General features: G+C 35.9%; 1 protein-coding gene across 34 annotated transcripts in view; it reads right to left on the bottom strand.

Moving 5' to 3' along the window:
* NRCAM (neuronal cell adhesion molecule) overlaps positions 1–19,665 on the bottom strand; it is a 157,651-nt gene that overhangs the window by 10,191 nt on the left and 127,795 nt on the right. For 13 of the 34 annotated variants that reach the window (XM_086747872.1, XM_086747885.1, XM_086747899.1 and 10 more), the window contains 6 exons: positions 19,353–19,388; positions 12,761–12,826; positions 12,120–12,245; positions 10,921–11,073; positions 6,769–6,900; positions 1,821–1,899 (listed from right to left, as the gene is read on the bottom strand). In XM_086747872.1, the coding sequence (XP_086603998.1) occupies positions 1,821–1,899; positions 6,769–6,900; positions 10,921–11,073; positions 12,120–12,245; positions 12,761–12,826; positions 19,353–19,388 (592 nt within the window). The remainder of the gene's footprint in view (positions 1–1,820; positions 1,900–6,768; positions 6,901–10,920; positions 11,074–12,119; positions 12,246–12,760; positions 12,827–19,352; positions 19,389–19,665) is intronic. The other 21 variants (XM_086747978.1, XM_086747988.1, XM_086747995.1 and 18 more) reach the window with 4 other exon arrangements.

Raw genomic sequence — 19,665 nt, 5'->3', positions numbered from 1 at the left:
TCTTTCAAAAATTACTTTTTTTTTTTTTTTTTTAAGGGAAATCCTATAGCCCTTTTCCTCAAAGAAGCACTGCATCATGACCAGTGCCATATGAGGCAGACAAACTGGGACCTGAGTGACTGCAGTGATGCTGGGCTGCAGAGAGGGTGCCAAGATCTCTTCTGTAATCTGACTGGTTGCTGCTGTTGCCCTGTCTCTAAGGAAAAAAGAGGAAAGCCCAATATAGACCAATTACACAGAAATACATTTTAGAAAGTTGTTTTTGCATGGTAAATAGGATGAGCTTCTTCACATGAACAAGTCTGAAAGCTTGGCATGCATCTGTCCATATTCACCAGACATAAGATGGATAGATGCATTTATAAAATAATTTAATACAGCTCTAGATAATTCTATAGATTAACTCAAGCCACTTAAATATGGAGACATAAATTTAAATCTTGCTACAGCTCACACATGAAAGCAGACTTGAATTGTTTTATTCTAGGCCTGAGAAAACTTGTATTGAGGTCACAACTTTTGTACAATACTGTACAAAGGTCGGTTTCTGCTGCTGGAAGTTCCAAGTCTCGAAAAACAGAGGAGCAATAAAGGAGAATGCAGACTGACTGCCTAGGAAAACTTATACAGTACTTATTTACACCTGCTTCCAAACATTGCTTCACACTTCCCTTTTTATCAGCTAAATTTAATTAATCCATGTGCACTTAACATTGTAAAAAAATATTATTCTGAACTCATTAACCTAAGAACAGAGTATTGCTTTTTCTTTTTAAATCATGGAAGAATAAACAGAAGCTGCTCTTTGACAATAGATGTAAATCTATTCCAGTCTGGTCAAGATGTATGTTTCCATTATATCAAGAAGCTACAGCAACACAGTGGATCCTTCTTGAAAAAAAACTGGTTTTTCTATGTATGTTTGTAAATGTCATATCTTCAAAATAATAAATGGCTTTACAATGCTTTTAACACAGGAATGCAATGTAAAATCTATTGCAACACCCACGTATAAATATAATGGTATTGACATATTTAGAAAATAATAACATTATTTCCTGTACTAATCTAAAAACAGCAAAAAAATTGCTGCTTATTTAATAAGCTATACTCATAACTGTTATATGAACAGACTTGCCAAGGCATGCTTTTTGTGATGCCAGGAGATTCAGCTAGACAACATTTACAACCAAAGAAGAGAGTCAGGAATAAGAGCTGTGTTGCATGCTTTGAAGCTGCTTGCTATGTATCTTGTACTGAAATACATGAAAGGGAGATTTTTTTTTTCTTATAGGACATTCCTTCACCTCTGTATATAGCATCACTTCCTTGTTATTGGATTAGGTGTTAGTACTGGCAGACATTTTAAATGCATTTGTTTTCCAGTCAATGTAAAACAAGATCGTCTTTATTAGGCTTGAATTACAGACTCATAGACTCATAGAATAGTTTGGGTTGGAAGGGATAGAAGTATATTTTCAAAAATCATCATGCTAAATGTGCCCTAACTGAAAGGACACTGTTTCTGCTATTTTAACTCTCTGAAAGATGGATTTGTAACTAAAGATTCCTCACTTTGAGATAACTGTGTTTGAATCTGGATTTCACCTTGCATTACTGAATGGCTTATTCTAAGCTTGGAGTTTAATTTTTTTTTCTTATACTGTGGTTGAAATGTTATCTATAGTTCTATAAAACACTGGACACACAATCTTTGTTAACACAAAAAAATAGTTAGTTTTGAATTGATAAGTGCGGTATTATATACAGTACATTTGTGATATGAACAGTGAACAAGACAAACCACATCAGTTGCTCACCTGTATTCACCAAATGTTCCATCATCTTCCTTCATAGGTTGTATTTCTGGATCAGCATGTGCATCCTCCTTTTCCTTCACTAAAATATTTGAAATAGTATTTTTATCATTAAACTGCAAGATGAGAAACTTTATGACATTCATTTCTCAAACTGATCACATTTGGCAGGAATATCATTTGAATAAAAATAATTTTTTGAACTGGAGCCTTAGGCTGTTGCATTTTTTCTTTTGAAGGAAAAGATCTGTTAATTAGTTATAGAATTTTATTTTCATTCAAGTATAACATACTGCATGTCATTCTGCATAAGTAAAATTTTTCCTTCCTTTAATTTCTAGCACAAAGATAAAGTTTTGTTAAAAATCATACAAAAATATTTTCTTCACTTATGTTATTAATAGAGCTATTATTTACTGAAATCAGAATAATATAGTTTTACTTATCCATGCTCCATATTTCCTTTTGCTATTCCTCTCATACTGATTGATAAAACTGAATCAGATTCACTTGTCTTCACCGTCAGTTTGTACACTTTCTGCTTTCATTTCATGCACTAAGACTCCTGGGAATTTATGTAGTATTTTAAGAAATATTAATATTGGAAAAAAATAGGTGTGGTCTGTTCTTTTTTTCTTTTCTATAACATGACGAAAAGCAAAGCAAAATCTCCTACACTGGAACCTAAATTTATAACAGCTGTATTTCTTGCACATCCTTGTTACAGGTTTAGTCATCATTCACTCGTGGGAATAAATCCATGCATGTAACTTATCCCTATTAAAAAAAACTATGTAGCACTGTGTCCTTTGACACAGAAACCCACGAGCACCTGAGAAGACAGATGTTTATAGAAGACACATATTCCTGTAAGTTAAGATTGTTGACAGAATAAAATAATATATTGACTTCTAGAATTATCTTTATGGTTCTTCCCTTTGCCTTTTCATTTCTGTTTTTCTGGCTACTACTCAAATCTCTCCCTTGTTTAGCAGATACAGTTATATAATTCAATATAAAATCTCTTATCTTTTACTCTGGTAATTACCACACTTAATTTGTACATCATTAGCTTATATGCTGTTATTTAAGATGATATGAATAATTCCTGACAGTATTTTCTAAGTCTATAATTACAATAATGCATAACACTTTGAAATATATCTGGCTGCTATAATTTCATAATGAAATAATTTATTACTTTTTTAAAACCATAGGCACTCTGAAGACAAAATGTTAAAATTACAACAGAAAAAAAGAGTTAATAACTTTGTGCTTTGCATTTGTCACTATCTGTGGAACAGTACATTTGCAATGACACAAGAAATACAATTAGCTCTAGAGTCACTGCTATAAACAAGAGTACATACTGAACCTGGAAATCCTATATATATAATCCTAGTCAAGATCTATCATATCTACCTAATGGATAGCAGTTTTATATATGTGTGTGTATATGAATATGTATGTGTGCATTAAAAAGGTAGTACCTTACATCTAGTAATTCTGCAGAAAGAGAGACAAGAAGGGCATAGTGGGGATCTCCACAAAGTCATGACAACCTTAGCATCCAACTGCCTTCTATGCTTTCATTAAAACAACGTTTTACTCTTCTCTAGACGGTGGCTCACTCTGAGTCCTCTCTACCCTTTTCAGTTTCATCACTTCACTTGTTCCATTCTCCTAATTTTCCTTCTATCAATTCTCTCCAGTCAGAGTCACTTTCTCTATATCCTCTGCAATTTCATTTTCTCTTTAAAAAATCCAAATATTAGGGAAAAAACTAAGATGATGTCTCCAGCCTGTCATTCAACTCTATATAACACTGTGCTACTTCATCATCTATCTATTCTCCACTAGCACAAGCAGTTGGGACAGAAGCTTCTCTTTCTTAATTTTTGCTGTCACTACACATCTTTGCTCTCTCCATAAAACAATTAAACAGTTAGATTGAGCAGAGTAGGCTTCTTGTACATAATAAGGTGATTTTATCTTATAAAAATAATCTGCTATGCTGAGTTCAGCTATAAAAAATACGCTATGACGAGGAAAAGTTTCAAGTGTTCACTGACACTAGCTTTTAGAAGTACACAGGTCAAAACAAGCAGGAGAAATTAAAATAGAGTATAGTTTGGGGTTTTTTTTTGTACTTTTGTAAGTGCAGCCATCTTTTTCATGTCCAAATTAACAATATGAACTTCAAGAAGTTACAGTTGACTTTAAATGAGCATCTTAGAGCCTGGATACTTATATCATTTACAGATGTAGTAGTTTGTAATATACAACAGATTTTTTTTCCTGAAATTAAGATTTTACTTCAAAATTAGCAAATGTACATTCTATTGTAGGTAGGAGAGTAAAAAGAAAAATCACATGATCCTTTGATTCCCGGTTGAAGTCCATTCATATCCATCCACTCATACCTCACAGCTGCTCTGAGACCCTATTAGGCAAACTGATTCCTATTCTATGCAAATTGATTGTCACTATCCTTTTCAAGAGAGCTTTAGTTTATGGACCTAATCCATAAACACAAATATAAGACTGGGGAAAGATATATATATAAGAAACGCATACGCACGCATACATACATACACACATATATGCCTTTTATAATATAGAATGGTTAGGGTTGGAAGGGACCTTCAAAGGTCATCTAGTCCAACCCCCCTGCAAGAAGCAGGGACATCCCTGACTAGATCAGGTTGCTCAGAGCCTCATCCAACCTGGCCTTGAACGTTTCCAGAGATGGGGCCTCCACCACCTTTCTGGGCAACCTGTTCCAGTGTTCTATAACTCGCATCGTAAAAAATTTTTTCCTAATTTCTAATCTAAATCTACCCCCCCTCATTACCTCTCGTCCTATTGCAACAGGCCCTACTAAACAGCCTTTCCCCATCTTTCTTGTAGGCCCCCTCGAGGTACTGGAAGACCGCTATCAGGTCTCCCCAGAGCCTCCTCTTCTCCAGGCTGAACAGCCCCAACTCTCTCAGCCTGTCCTCATAAGAGAGGTGCTCCAGCCCTCTGATCATCTTTGTGGCCCTCCTCTGGACCTTCTCCAACTGGTCCATGTCCTTCTTGTGTTGGGGGCTCCAGAACTGGACACAGTACTCCAGGTGGGGTCTCACCAGGGCAGAGTAGAGGGGCAGAATCACCTCCCTCGACCTGCTGGCCACGCTTCTCTTGATGCAGCCCAGGATGCGGCTGGCCTTCTGGGCCGCAAGGGCGCATTGCCTGCTCATGTTAAGCTTCTCGTCCACCAGCACTCCCAAGTCCTTCTCCTCAGGGCTGCTCTCAATCCAATCCCCGCCCAGCCTGTATTTGTGCCTGGGATTGCCATGACCCAGGTGCAGGACCTTGCACTTGGCCTGGTTGAACTTCATGAGGTTGGCACGGGCCCACCTCTCCAGCCTGTCAAGGTCCCTCTGGATGGCATCCCTCCCTTCCAGAAAGTCGACGGCACCACACAACTTGGTGTCGTCGGCGAACTTGCTGAGGGTGCACTCTATCCCACTGTCCATGTCGCCAACAAAGATGTTGAACAGGGCCGGGCTCAGCTCGGACCCCTGAGGGACGCCACTCGTGACCGGTCTCCACATGGACATTGAGCCGTTGACCACCACTCTCTGAGTGCGGCCATCCAGCCAACTCCTTATCCACCGAGTGGTCCGTCCATCAAACCCATGTCTCTCTAGTTTAGAGATAAGGATGTCGTGCGGGACAGTGTCAAAAGCTTTGCACAAGTCCAGGTAGATGATGTCAGTTGCTCGTCCCTTGTCCACCGATGCCGTCACCCCGTCATAGAAGGCCACCAAATTGGTCAGGCACGATCTGCCCTTGGTGAAGCCATGTTGGCTGTCACCAACCACCTCCTTGCTCTCCATGTGCCTTAGCATGGTTTCCAGGAGAATCTGCTCCATGACCTTGCCAGGCACAGAGGTGAGGCTGATCGGCCTGTAGTTACCTGGGTCTTCCTTATTCCCCTTTTTAAAAATTGGGGTTATGTTCCCTCTCTTCCAGTCATCGGGGACCTCACCAGACCGCCACGACTTCTCAAATACGATAGCCAGTGGCTTGGCAACTTCATCCGCCAGTTCCCTCAGCACCCGCGGATGGATCTCATCAGGACCCATGGACTTGTGCACCTTCAGGTTCCTCAGATGATTCCAAACCTGCTCTTCGAGTACAATGGGCAGTGTTCGAGTACAATGGGCAGTAATTATATGTTATATGTAGTAGTTATATGTAATATAACTCAGAGGAATCAGAGTTTTGATAGAAGATGTATGTTGCATAGTTCCAAATTTAATTACAAATGATAAAATATACTTGGCCATTCCTAGGTCTAATTAAAAAAAAAAAAAGAAAAACTCTTATGAAGAAAAACTTACAGAAGAAAAAACAGTCTAACTGAAGGATGGTAGCTTCAAATTTGTCTGCCAAAATGCAGAGGCTGAAGATGACACAGATTCTGAGGAGGAGGTTAACATATTTGAAATAAAATAATATATGAAAGGATTTGTCCTGTAAAATGCATTCCCAGTACATTTAAGTAACACAGTGGCTATGATCTAGTATATGTTTCCACACTTTCTTTCCAATTAAATTCTAACTCTGCTCATTTCAGTGGGTTAAACCCATCTGCCTTAGATGTCAGAAAGTGGGACAGAAGGAACAAGTATCACAAAAAAAGCTCAAACCTCTCTAGAGTGGTAATGTATAATATGACCCTCCAGGAATGAAGGAGATGCTTTTCTTATGCTTAAATGCATTGAGGTTTTCTACCAATAGGCAGACTGCTCCTGAGAAGCCTACCAAATGATAAGACTGATTTACCATATACACCATGTAAATGTAAACCAGCAGCAAATGTAAATTCTCCAGTAAACCTGAGATTTATCTTAATGGATTACCAGTAGATTATTTTTACTCTCATTGTTACATATCATACCTGGGTATTTGCCACCCTTATTCCTCCTTATGAAGCAAACAATCAGCAAAATCAGGATCAGAAGAGCAACAGCACACATAAGACCAATGAACCATCCTTGAGTAGCAATGTCTACCTGCCGACTTGCCATTGCTAGAGAATAAAAGAAGAAAAATGAGATGTTTTATTCAAATGCTGTGCTAACTCAAATAAATAATAGCCAGTATACATTGTTCGTTAATTCAGGAATAACATTCACCGTGAAAATCAGTATTAAGAAAAAAAAGTTATAATGTATTTTGTGAATATTTTCATTATTTTAAATGTTTCCAAGTACATGTGCATAGAACTTAGAGTATAGGAGAATTCTGCCAACATTTAAGCTTGGCAATTACTTTGCAAAACCTGTGCACATACTACATTGCTTTTTACAAACCTCAAAACTGTTTTCAACCATTTTACATTAATTAAACTACTGAAATGAAATTGCAAATTATAATTCACAGAAACATGTTGATTGCATTCTCAAAATGAATAAAAAGCCAATACTCATTAGCTAACGCACTCCCATTAGTCTAAAATGGGGAAACATATGGGCCATTCAAGACCCTAACATTCAATTTCAATTTCAACTAAAAATCAACAATGAAGCATCCTTTAAAGCCTTATTAAGCATCATGTTTTCTTCCTCTCCTCAAACGTGTACCTCATCCTACAATTTATCAAGATTGCCATGATTTGGCACTAGTAAGGATTTAATGAAACTGGGAAGCCTTTCCTTGGCACTGTTTCTTAAAATGCTGACTCTAGCTGGAATGTAATGTAAATGATAAGCAAACTGCACAGGAAAAATTACTGTCACTAATAAGGACAGGAATTATCTGTGTGGCCTTGGGGCGGGATCCCTTGTACCGGTCTCCAACACTGTAGGAGGATTTTCCTGGTGAAGCTTATTTTCTACTCTCCTGTTTGGAAACATACTACAGGCAAGTGGCCTCAGGATTTGCTGTTGGGAGTAAGTGGGAAGGGTGAGAGGACTTACGGATGTGTGCTACAGACAGAAGACACGAAGTCAAGATGATGGACATCCATCCAAATCTATTGTGTTCATTCTTCACCTTCTCCTCCAGCCTCAAAACCCAAGACTTTGAAACTCTATGAAGACCATAACTCATAGGGCATTTTGGTTCAGCATTTGCTGTTCTTTCTGGCTTCATGAGATAAGGTATTGGATTATTCACAGCCAGTAAATTACATAGAATTTTAGTAAGGATCAATAATACTTCAGATCTCAGCTTGCTTAGACACTTCACACTGGGACTAGATTATACTTGAGACCATCAGTCAGTCTTTTTGTTCGGATGCTGTGTGTACATCAGCTCTCACGGCACAACGTGTTTCACCCACGTGCGCTAGGGAAGGTCCATAGACTTTGCCTCCACTGAAGTCAAGGACACAACGTATTTACAGCTTTACACAAAGAAATGTGAAAGTCCCAGAGCCCCATAAAGATTTCCATCTCTCCTTAGAAAACATATGTCTATACAGGAAGGCTCATCTGTTTTCAATGGAGCATTGACTTTTCTAGCTACAATTCCAGGTGATACTGCATAAACTCTTCCCCTTACACGAGCGATAAAATGTAATAATATTCAGTTATAATCCAGAATTCAAGGCCATGTCTCCATGTTATTTATCAACTAAGACAAAGGCTGAGACAGGTAGACTGGAAGCATCAGCTCTCAATGGTCAAAAGTACCTCTGATGTCTGGAGACAGTATCTACCCTCCATTCCATATGGAAGACCAGTGTCTATTCCACTTTACAAGTACTAGGGAAAAATTAACTCTTCATTTTGCTGCCTCTTTTTGGTCTTACTGGGCAAAGTTATGACTGGATATTCATTTAAATAGATCAATGAATGAATGTGCCTGGTTATTGTGGAGTTACTATTAGATTTCCCAGCCATTGCTTAAGATTATGCTTTCTAATATTTTAGTAACTGACTGTTTATTATATGCACACTAATTTAAACCATTTTTGCATTAAAATATCCACACATTTTATATATATATAACATATATATTTATACTTTGTATGCCATATATAAATATAAATATATATGTGGCCATCTTAAAAAACAAAATCACAAAGGTAATCTTCCTCTGAATTATAAATCAAACTAAAATAAATTTTTGTTTCCACATTAAGGTTAAAATTATTTTTAGTTTTCCACATATGCTATTATAATAAGGCATTAAAGGTTGTATAATACATACTGTGACAAAATGCAAAAGCACATTTAACATTCAAATGTAGTAAGAAATAGCATCAAGCAAAACAAGTCATGCATAAGAATATGCAAGATAGATGGGAGAGAGTAAAGATGAAAACTTACTTATGCAGCTTCCTGTATTCTTTAACTTATTGCATATCCAGTAGCAAAGGGTTTCTAGATCTCAGTGCAACTTTTAAAATGGCACAACATTTCCTGCTTATGCTAAGTAAATTATCTGCTTCAGGCAGCAAGACATTTACTCTTGGTGAACTGGTAATGCAGGAGTCAATGCAATACATTGTACTGGTATGCTCAAAAAGATAAACCCGCACACTGTGAAGATGCTCTATAGGAACGCTTGTCAAAGAAAAAAATGTGGCAAAAGCCTCATGTAGCAAATATTGCAGTTTCATTCCTAATTAAGGTCATATTCCAATATTTTCCTCTTTGTCCACTTCTTTGGTTTTTTGCAGTGTTTAAAAGCTTTGATCTAGGCTGAGGAGACATTTTTGTAACAAATATGCTATGTATATAATTTAATGCTGGACACTGAACCTTTCCATTATCAAGAAGTAAAATAGATTGTCTTTAAATTCCCTTCTTCCTTAATTACTCAAGGACATGAGCCAAGGCGACTGGGTACGTATAGGATTTCTTATCTACTAGCTCAGTACTTTTTGTGCAGAAAGATGCTTTTGGGAAGGTTTCCATTCATCTTGTTTTGAACTATACTCTAGTCTTGATTCTTGTTTTACTGCAGCTTTAGGCTTCGGATGTGTATTTGCATAACACTTTACATATCTGCTTTTACACCACTAGCTGTCTGTGGTACAAATAACCTCTGTATTTAGCCCATATCTATTTGCTTGGCACTGATATTCAGCACCATATTTTCAAAGCTTTACTGCAACATGATATACTGTGAACAGAAATGGAACAAAACAAAGTAAAAAATTATGATTTTAGAAAGTGCTCACTTTCAAACTAGCATATTCATTATTTAGGTTGTTGTCTGATAATTATACACATTGTTCAAGCATATTTTCATATTTAAACTACTTTCTTAAATCATAACATTCTGGAGTTGGTGAGGGTACTGCTAAATAACTATACACTGACCAAAATGCTTGGAATGAGCAGAAGTGGCTAGCAAATACACAACAAATAATAACAGCTGACCAAGAACATGCTGTGACGGCAATGACATATTCAGTGTAACATCAAAAACTGCCAGTAAAGCCCTTTGTCTGAGTTAAATGAACAAGCATTACTGATTTGCTTATGAAGCAATACAACTGAAATAAATACATAAGGATCTTAAACAGTCTTACTGATTCACAGGATATAGTTGTGACATCAAAATCTATATAAAACCAGTATATAACAGGAAAGGAAGCATTTACAAGTAGGAATCTTTGAACACTGGTATAAATAGTTTACATGAGACATCAAATTGAATCTGCACTTCTGATTATGCAAACATTTTAGCTCAGATTTTTTGTATTACAATAGATCATATAAAGATCGTTAGCTTTAAAAATATATACTTGGCTCTACTAAAGTACACATTATTCAAATATAGTAATCTAATTATATCAATTAGAAATAAGTGTAGTAGCTAATCAGTGCACAGCACATAGACAGAGTGTGAGCAGTACCTTGCCCCTAATGTAAACAACAGACAAGTAGAGTGAACTGAAACTATGAAAACATTCATAATCTACATAATAAATGTGCTGACGTATTTAGGAGTTCATAAAATAATTCAATATTGCTCTAAAACAACATGCAAAGATGCTAGCTACAACATCTCCTAGCTAGAAGGAGTTCAACGTTTCAAGACTCGGTCTACCACAATTCTGACTACGACACAGAATTGGTACGGTGTGCCTCACCTGGACCTGTCTCAAACACATCCTCTGAACTCCTAAAACCAGACAGGCCCTCAGCACCAACCCGGACTTTATATGCTGTTCCTGGTGTTAAACCCTTTAACACAAAGAAGCTTCGAGAACCATTTACAATTTCTTTTTTCCAATCTTCTTTGCCTACAAAAATTTTAGGAAAACAACATATTGGAATTTTAATTTTCTCTGTATTACTGAAAGTTTCTAGACAGAATACTATCAACAGTTACTTGACTAAACTATGGACTGGCTGAAAAAAATAACTACTGTCTAAAAAAATAATAAGGTAACATAAAATTATGACTTCAAATAATATATTGCATGCAATATATTGAAGAAGACACTGTACATGAATTATAAAACTATTTTAAACATTTGTTCCATTGTACTAGAGAACATTATTTTCATTATTTTTCAAAAGGCTTATTGAACTTGCGATTATAAAATACATTAAAAGATATTTTAATCATTTAATTAAACTACACTTCTTTAGTTTCAGTCAATATTCACTTTAGTCAAGAAGTTCTACTTTGAAATCTGAACCTATCATATTTCCTGATCATTCACTGATATCTTTTTCTAGTACAGTTTCAGCTTCTTCTTTGACCAATATCAAGAAAAATGCATTTATATTCCAATTTTCAGACTGGTCATCTTTAGTCATAAGTTTGGAAGGATAGAGTATTTGAATAGAAGTATCTTGGTATTATTAGCTAAATGTGTTTTAATTACTACTGGTATTATCAAAGATTAAAACCTGGTTTTATGCCAATAAAAGAACGTACGTTGGTTGATAACTTATTTTACGGTTTAATATAACAAACTGGCCATAATTTAGGAAAATTATTATATCCTATTTTAATGCAAGTAATCATATTTTTACACATGTAATCACTGCATGATAAACAAATTCATGCAAACTACGTTTTTAAAAGTTTGCGCTCAAATGAATTTATAAAACAATACAAAGGAACAAAAGCTGATAGTCTAAGCATCAAATATCTGCTACACATTGATGTTTATGAAAATGAATATTATTTCATCTTCCCGATCAAATTAAAAAATATTTATTCTAGATGTGTAAGAGCTATTATTAATGCTATGTAAATTTAGGACCACATTTACTATCAAAATCTCTGAAAATATATCTGAACACTTCAGTAAAATTTAATGAAATGACTTCTTACTGCCTGCTACACCATATTCAACATAAAAGTTCGCATGATCTGGTCCCTCATACTCCCAACTGATATTGGCATAGGTCTCAGCAGCAGCTGTTGTAATATTTCTGATCCTTGGATAAAGTGGTTGCACTGAATACACAATAGAAAAACAAAGCAGAATATGAAATTGTGACTTCATACATTAAAAGAAATTGATTTTAAGAAGTAACTGTATTAATTTAGACAAGATACAGGGAAAGTATGGTACATTCGTCATTGTTTCCATTACTGGAAACTAGTGACTGAAGTAGTGTATTTGGTAATTGAATCCTAGGCAATTACTAAACTGCAAAATTATGAAGTAAAATCTATATACTCTACTGAGCATGCTGTGTATCAGAAAAACTGCTAAATACTTAAAAATACCTAATTATCAAAATTCTGAAAAACATTTTTTCTATTAATCTAGAATTAAAATACAGACAGCTGGAAAGTGAGAACATTGTCAGGGTAACAGGAAACAATAGGAGAGAATGGAGTGACGAAGGTGGTGCACATCTCCATTAGGCCACGTGTCACTGAACGGACTGGAAATGCCCCAACTGCAAGCCCTTACAGGATTTGGTCTCTATTGCATTGATAATGATAAAAAAGGAAGACAATACCCTTATAGAATGTTGGACGGACAGTGTGCATGACTGGGGAGGTTGCAAAAAGGGTTTCTGAATATCCTTCATCATCAGAGATAGTAGGAAAGAAAAAATAAAGAGTAAAATCGCTTTGCATCAAAAGTAACATTTACATGATACAATAAACCTTACCTGTTAAACGAATAACACATGCACACTCTACGTTCATGCAGGATTCAGTTAGTTTTACATTTAAAATATGAAACAACTAAGTGATACACATATATTTGAAAACAATCTGAAGTATGTGTGTACTGACACCTTTACTCTCACAGAACATTTCTAAAATCAGCTTCATTAACATTATGGATTCATGGCACCTGTAGACATCAGAACATTACACATCAGATATTGGAAAGTCAGTATCAAAATGCTCTTTGTGAAGGACACAAATCACTAGAATGCAAGAAGCAGTTCATTTTAGGGTGCTGTGTCTTACTGTTGACATTTTCGTTAAGACAACAGCACTTCTCACAGATATGCATAACGCCCACATCTATGAAAAGAAGTGCTTCTCTCTTCAGCATCCTGTAATTAGCCACTTCTTTGCTCACATCTTAATTCTTTGTTCTCCAATTATACTTGTTACAAATGGCCATATATTTCAGTATTTTTCTTTGCCTAATATTAATGAAAAATACATTTTAACAGTCCTAATAGTGTAATAGTGCAGATACAAAGAGGATGCTACTCAAAGGCATGAAAAGTATTTTTTCAGTGAAAGTGCCTCATTCACTTCGCCACTGACATTTCTATCTTGCTAAAGATCACTTTTCTGTTGGAAACAACATCAAAAATACTTCCCAAAGGACTATAAAACATCAGAGGTAAAACCCTAGTCTCAGTAAAGACAAATGGCAGAATTCCAATGGCTTCACGGACACCATAAAATAAAATGGGCAAAAGTCTGTTCTCAAAGGAAGAGGTGCCGCACAGATTTTATCTGTGTACTTAAATTATTTTCTCCTCAAAAAAAGATGTCCATACGGTTGACTGGAAGAAGTTCCAAATTAGAGTCAAAGAGAAAACGGCTTGCTTTGGCATAGTAAAATAAATAAATCTGTATACAAGCCCCTAACACAGACTAAATAGTATGAGTACCATGTCTAGAAAACTATAGTTTCAGAGTTTTTAAAAAAAAACCTAAATGATGCAAATTCCATCAAGTCTCCTGAAAATGTATTCTCAGGATTACAAGTTTTCACAATATCAGACTTTTTATCTCATACTTGTATAAAATGTTTCTTCTTAACTCTGTTCCAGTGGCAGTCATTCAACTCTTCTGTCTGTATTAAACTAATTACACCCAGATTGGATGTCTTTGGAGGTAAGTTGTGCTTACATACTTTATATATGATTTCTTTCAGCAACCAGAAATAAAAAGGAATATATTACTTAAATAATAAAGAATATATTTATTTCTTGGCTAAAACCACCTGTACAAAATCAGACAGAAAGAACTACATTGGAAAAAAAAAAGCCATCTAGGTTACTAAGTCAACCACAAAACCCCTAAGAAATACCAGAGCTGGGGCTGTCTATGCAAAATCTAGCATGTAACCATATACACTATGGTAATGCAAGGGGATTAGATTCTGCTTCTCTGTGCCACTTGAAGGTAGCAAGAGGAAAGAATAGCAGGCTCTAAATTTAGAAAGATGCAGAGTTTGGGATTGCAGGCAGGATATATAAACTTCCTTCCTCATTTGCACATAGGAACAGGTGCTGGTTACAATCAGCATTGAAGCATTTGTTCTGTGCCAGGAAAACAACTGGTTTGTATTCTAAATATGACTTTGCTTCTTTGCATTAAATTGTATTTTTTCAAACCCATATATTCCTGGATTTTGCTTTTCCACAAAAGATGTCTAAGCAGCCTGACTGTATGACTGATATTTGTCACCAGTCTTAAAGACAGAAGAAACTATTAGCAATAGTCTGTTCCAAACTCTTGCAAAAAGATGCCACAGAATAACACCTAACTTCTCCCTCCTCATGCCTGAGCACTTGGGGATGAAGGAAATTATCTCATGTTGTGTGAAAGACTTCAGATGACAGATAGCTTCTGTACCACTACACAAATTCGTTAATCAACTTCCCTGTAAAACCTCCATCTTATCTTGTGTTTTGGGGTTTTTTATCATCTTCAATTTCCAATTTCTTTTCTGATTAAAGAGTTGCCTGCTAAATTAAAGACCTAGTATCTGGTAAATGTCTTTCTGTTCATATGGCTGTATACAACAATTAAGTTGGCTCTGAAAATTACCTTCATTCTCTTGGTGTCTCTAAATCCTCTCAAGTGACTGACTCATGCTTACACTTATCAGATCTACTCTTATCTGATTCTTACTAATAGCTGTTTGTATGGATTTATCCATGTGTAGTATTCGGTCAGGTTTAAGTTCTGTTTTTTTTTTTCCTATTGAATACAGTGCACTAAGAAATTTGTTTGGTAGCACATTTATTTTCAAAAACTTTTTTTTTTTAGTTCTTTTTCTTTTTCACTACTGCTTGATCTAATTTTCCAGCAGGCTTGGAAAATTTTAGTTAAGTCTGTTAGATTTCCCATATTTGCAACATGAATACATACAGAAGATAAAAAATGGCTGATGGATGCTGAGGTGATGAAATCCTAGAGTCAAAGCAGTTACAACATTTAAAGCTTGTCTCCAACCTACCCAGACTCTGGTTTTCTCAGTCAGTACACCTCTAATTATAATTAAACTCCTAGTTCTTCAATATGTTTTGCAGCACTTTTCATAAATGCAAAATGTGTAATTGTCAGCTGGCAGAAGCTCGCGGTGTGTGCAAGCACCACTTGGTCAAAAGTAGGGGCAGAAAGCTTTGTCCTGGGGAGCAAAGCTTTTTCAGTAGTGGAGCACTGTGCTCTCTTGATCTGTAACCATGCATGATGCTGTGCAGCGGCGCTGACAGGAGTGTCACTCTAAAACTGATGGGAGTGGATTGTTAGGTAACTGTGATCTCACAACTTTATTTTAATTGCAGTTCAGGAGTGACAGTTACCAGTGTCTGCATACATGCAGGCTACAAGACCTTATTTTCAAATAAAAATATTGAGTAAATCAAAAGGAAACTGAAAAGAGAAACAGGAAAGCTTGTGAAATGTGGAACTGGCATGGCATGGGCATGGCTCCCTACAGTTCGGCTTACAATAAACACAATAACGAGTCCCCATGACTGCTTATTTTAATTAGCAACTTTCATTTCTTCCACTGGTCAAATTTGTATTCTCTTCCTTCAGTCCAGTTATTTAAACCTTCGAATGGAAAAGAGGAGGAAAGGCTTGATTCCAGTGATCACCTGAGTCACTTTCCAGCTGCTACTATATTTCATATGTAATCAGTTCTTATTCCCCAATTTTTCTCACATCTCTGTTACCTCATGCCTGTCATTAGATGTCAATACACAAATGGCAATATCAATGCATACTGCTTATCTAATACTGGGTATAATACGTTATTATATATGCAGTTTTCAGACACATTTAGAATGGAGGTTGCTAAGAAGAAAAACAATTATTTTTTCTTTGTAGTGCCATAATTTGATCAAATTTAAGTAATTCATAACATCGCAGTATTAGAAAGGAAAAAAGACAGTGCAAGTCAAATAGGAGTATCAGCTATAACAGGATAGCTTGCCCATTTAGTAAAATAATGTGTCTTATGATTTACTCATGTGGGCTTGTAAGAGAATGAGATGGATATCCTCTGTTAAGCTTCCCTTTGAGAACAGAAAAACCCTCAGTTCTTGTAATTTGCCAAGATCTGTTGCATTTCTGCTATATGATGCAATGGCAGTGTTTATCCAAAAAAACTTTTTTATTGGGATGGTGTCTATATTACAGGGAGACAATAATTTCCTCTTTATATTGCCCTCATTTGAATAGGGCTCCTAAGTTCCGTCCAAGTTACAGAAAAAAAAAAAAAGATTCCTTTGTCTAAATCCCTTAACTTTGACCTCGTATTTCATGTTTTCATCCAAAATTGTTATTTTATCTTATGGAACAAAACCTCAAAACCTGTTTCTTTACTTATTGGTCTAGAATATACTGGATATCTTTAAGTAACACCAGTACAGTCATTATAATCAAACTCAGATGGGACAACTATTAAAAGTGTCAAGTGTAGTAGTCAGCAGACTCTGGTTACTTTCATTATTTTTAAAGTAATAAAAGACAATGAAAGGCTCACGCCTGTCTAAAAAGATGGCAAAAGACGCATAGTGTCAACAGACAGGGAATGTATTTCACAACTACAATAAAAATATTGAGAAAGTCTAAGATCCTTAGATTTACTGTAGCAGTATTTCTCTCCGCACTTTGACACACAGTTTTGCTCTGAGAAGTGAAATATGTCCCAAGTTGCACAGTTTTAGATTATTTGAATTCCTCCAGGACCTTACGTCTAATGTTTCTGACTGGCCAAGGTTTTCAGAGCCAGCGACCCAGCAGAAAACATCATACAGAAATGTCAGCACAATTTAGGTTGGCTGAGTCTGGGATCTGTTGTCTTCTTAACTTTCAAGATGAATGTGCGCAAATTGAAAGAGAAAGGATAACTACATTTGTCTGGTAAGTTCTGCCCTTCAAAATGAAAAACTGACATGTTTTTGATAGATCACAAAAAAGTTGAGAATATCTAAATTTCACCTTCTCTGTGGTTTGGCTTTGGGTCCACATTACTAAGAACTGTACATATGTATAGGCCCTCCTGAACTTAATGGAGGAGTAAAAAATTCACTGCTGTGTATGGTGGCTTCTTGAGTAGGCTGAGTATTTCTATCTTCCAAATCCACCGACTTATGAGACCAAATAATTTGGCACTTGGTCTTGATAATACAATCCTCCTTTTCCTTCCTCATAGTCCCCGATTGGTAGCGAAACAGTTAATCATGTTAATGTAAGTAACCACTGAGAACATTCATCTCAGACCTGCAGCAACTCAGATGTCCTAACAGATGTCATGGCTTTAGTTCCATCCTGTTTGCAGTTCCAAAGTTTTCTTTGGAATTGTAAGAGCTAGAGGCTACAGGAATATGTGAAAACTTTGAAACCATAAACGGCATGGAACCAAACAAAGACATCTGCTTAGTTTTCAGAGAATCTGAGATTACAGCTCTGAAATGTGAGCTGCTCCAGCTGATCTTACAAATAAGATCCTTTCTGCTAGCTACAGACTGTGATACAGCTATAATTAGACCTCAGTTTCACACAGAGAATCCATTTTTCCTTGCATGAGTTTTTATAGTCAGCTATAAATAATGAGAACTTAATTTACATTTCTGCTGTTAATGTCCAGGACTACAAGCCAGATTGATTGTTCAAATCTATGCTGACTTCTCAGCTACAACTAGACTAAAACACAGGAAGAAAGGCTTGTGATTAAAATAAATCCACAACTCAATACATTTTCCAGAAACGCAACTTCTATTAGAATATACTTTTTATATTGACATATAAATATATATATATCATATACGTACAAATGCATGCATACGTAAACATATATAGTCTGATTTATACCAGAATGAGTGAATTAAGTTCTTTTTTACAGCTATTATTATTCAAAACACTTGATCATCAAGTGGAAAGAAAATGAATGTAAATCAATTTATGCTGTCTCTTCCAAGTTTGTAAAAAATGTTGGGTATTTCGTCTCCAGAGTTTGATTTGGGATGTTTACGGTCTAAGAATGTGAAGCACAGGTGTTCATTAGTGTTAAAGTCACATACATGTAGAGACACTTTTCTAACTTACAGCTACCTAACAGTCCTCAGGACAATCTTTGCTTCTGACAGTAAAAATATCAACATTTTTAAAATCTATGTGCAAAAATGTGAAAAACACTTTGTTTGACAGACGAACTGCATCGTAAAGAACTAAATATTACTGAATTAAAGAATAAGGAAGATAATATGTTCCCCTCACTGAAACATCTCCTCAAGTGCTCACTCACAAGATCTATGAACCTAAGACAGCAGGAAGCCATTTGCCTGTATATTCAATCTGATACTTGAACCGAGAAGTGTACAGAGGGTATTGTCAGTCATCTGTCTCGTATGCACAGTTGGCTTGCAAATGAAATAAATGTGATCAAATGGGTAGTATTAATCAGCAGTGAGAACGAGAATGCACCTACTTTTTTAAAACAAAAAAGGCACATGGCCCAAGCAGTAAAAAAATCTCCTTTGCAAAAGTGTTGTTTTTTCTACTCCAGCTAATCAGCACTAGTGCACCTGGATCCTGAATATTTATGACAGTGACATACATTTGTTAAATGTTCAGAAATAATTAGACTTTGCTGAAGCAAAGCTAATGAATTCCCCTGGAAGTCTGTGGCAAAATAAACAGATGAAAGATATTAATAAGCATTCTGGATTCCTTTCAAAAAAACCCAAAAAACAAAACCCAAAAATGTTTTCTTCTAGCCCTGATTAATACTTTGTATAGCATTGTGTAGTCCAAGATTTTCTGTCCTTACCACTGCAATTTCCCCATTTGCAACACTGCAAAATCCACACATTAACAAATCATGCAGTTTCATTTTACCTTTGCCTGCCCCTACAGCAGGATGGAGAATACCAGCTTTAATGGAGGAAAACAAGAATAGGAACACTATATAATTAGATACAACACCAAAGGGAACATACATATATAATTTCAGTAGAAACCGTGAAAGCATGCAGACTAGATAAAATGTATTAATTCAAATAAATCAGAAACAATCCACTTATGCTGAACACTGACAGACTATTACAAGACAAAAATTAATACACATGCATTTACAAAATTTTATTGCTCATGCTTGTTAAGATTCATGATTTAAAATAAATGTAGTTCATATGCAACCTTAATACACTAT

This window comes from Chlamydotis macqueenii, chromosome 1, assembly GCF_036417535.1.
Source record: "Chlamydotis macqueenii isolate bChlMac1 chromosome 1, bChlMac1.mat, whole genome shotgun sequence".
NCBI lineage: Eukaryota > Metazoa > Chordata > Aves > Otidiformes > Otididae > Chlamydotis > Chlamydotis macqueenii.
This window is presented reverse-complemented; position numbering and strand designations above follow the sequence as displayed.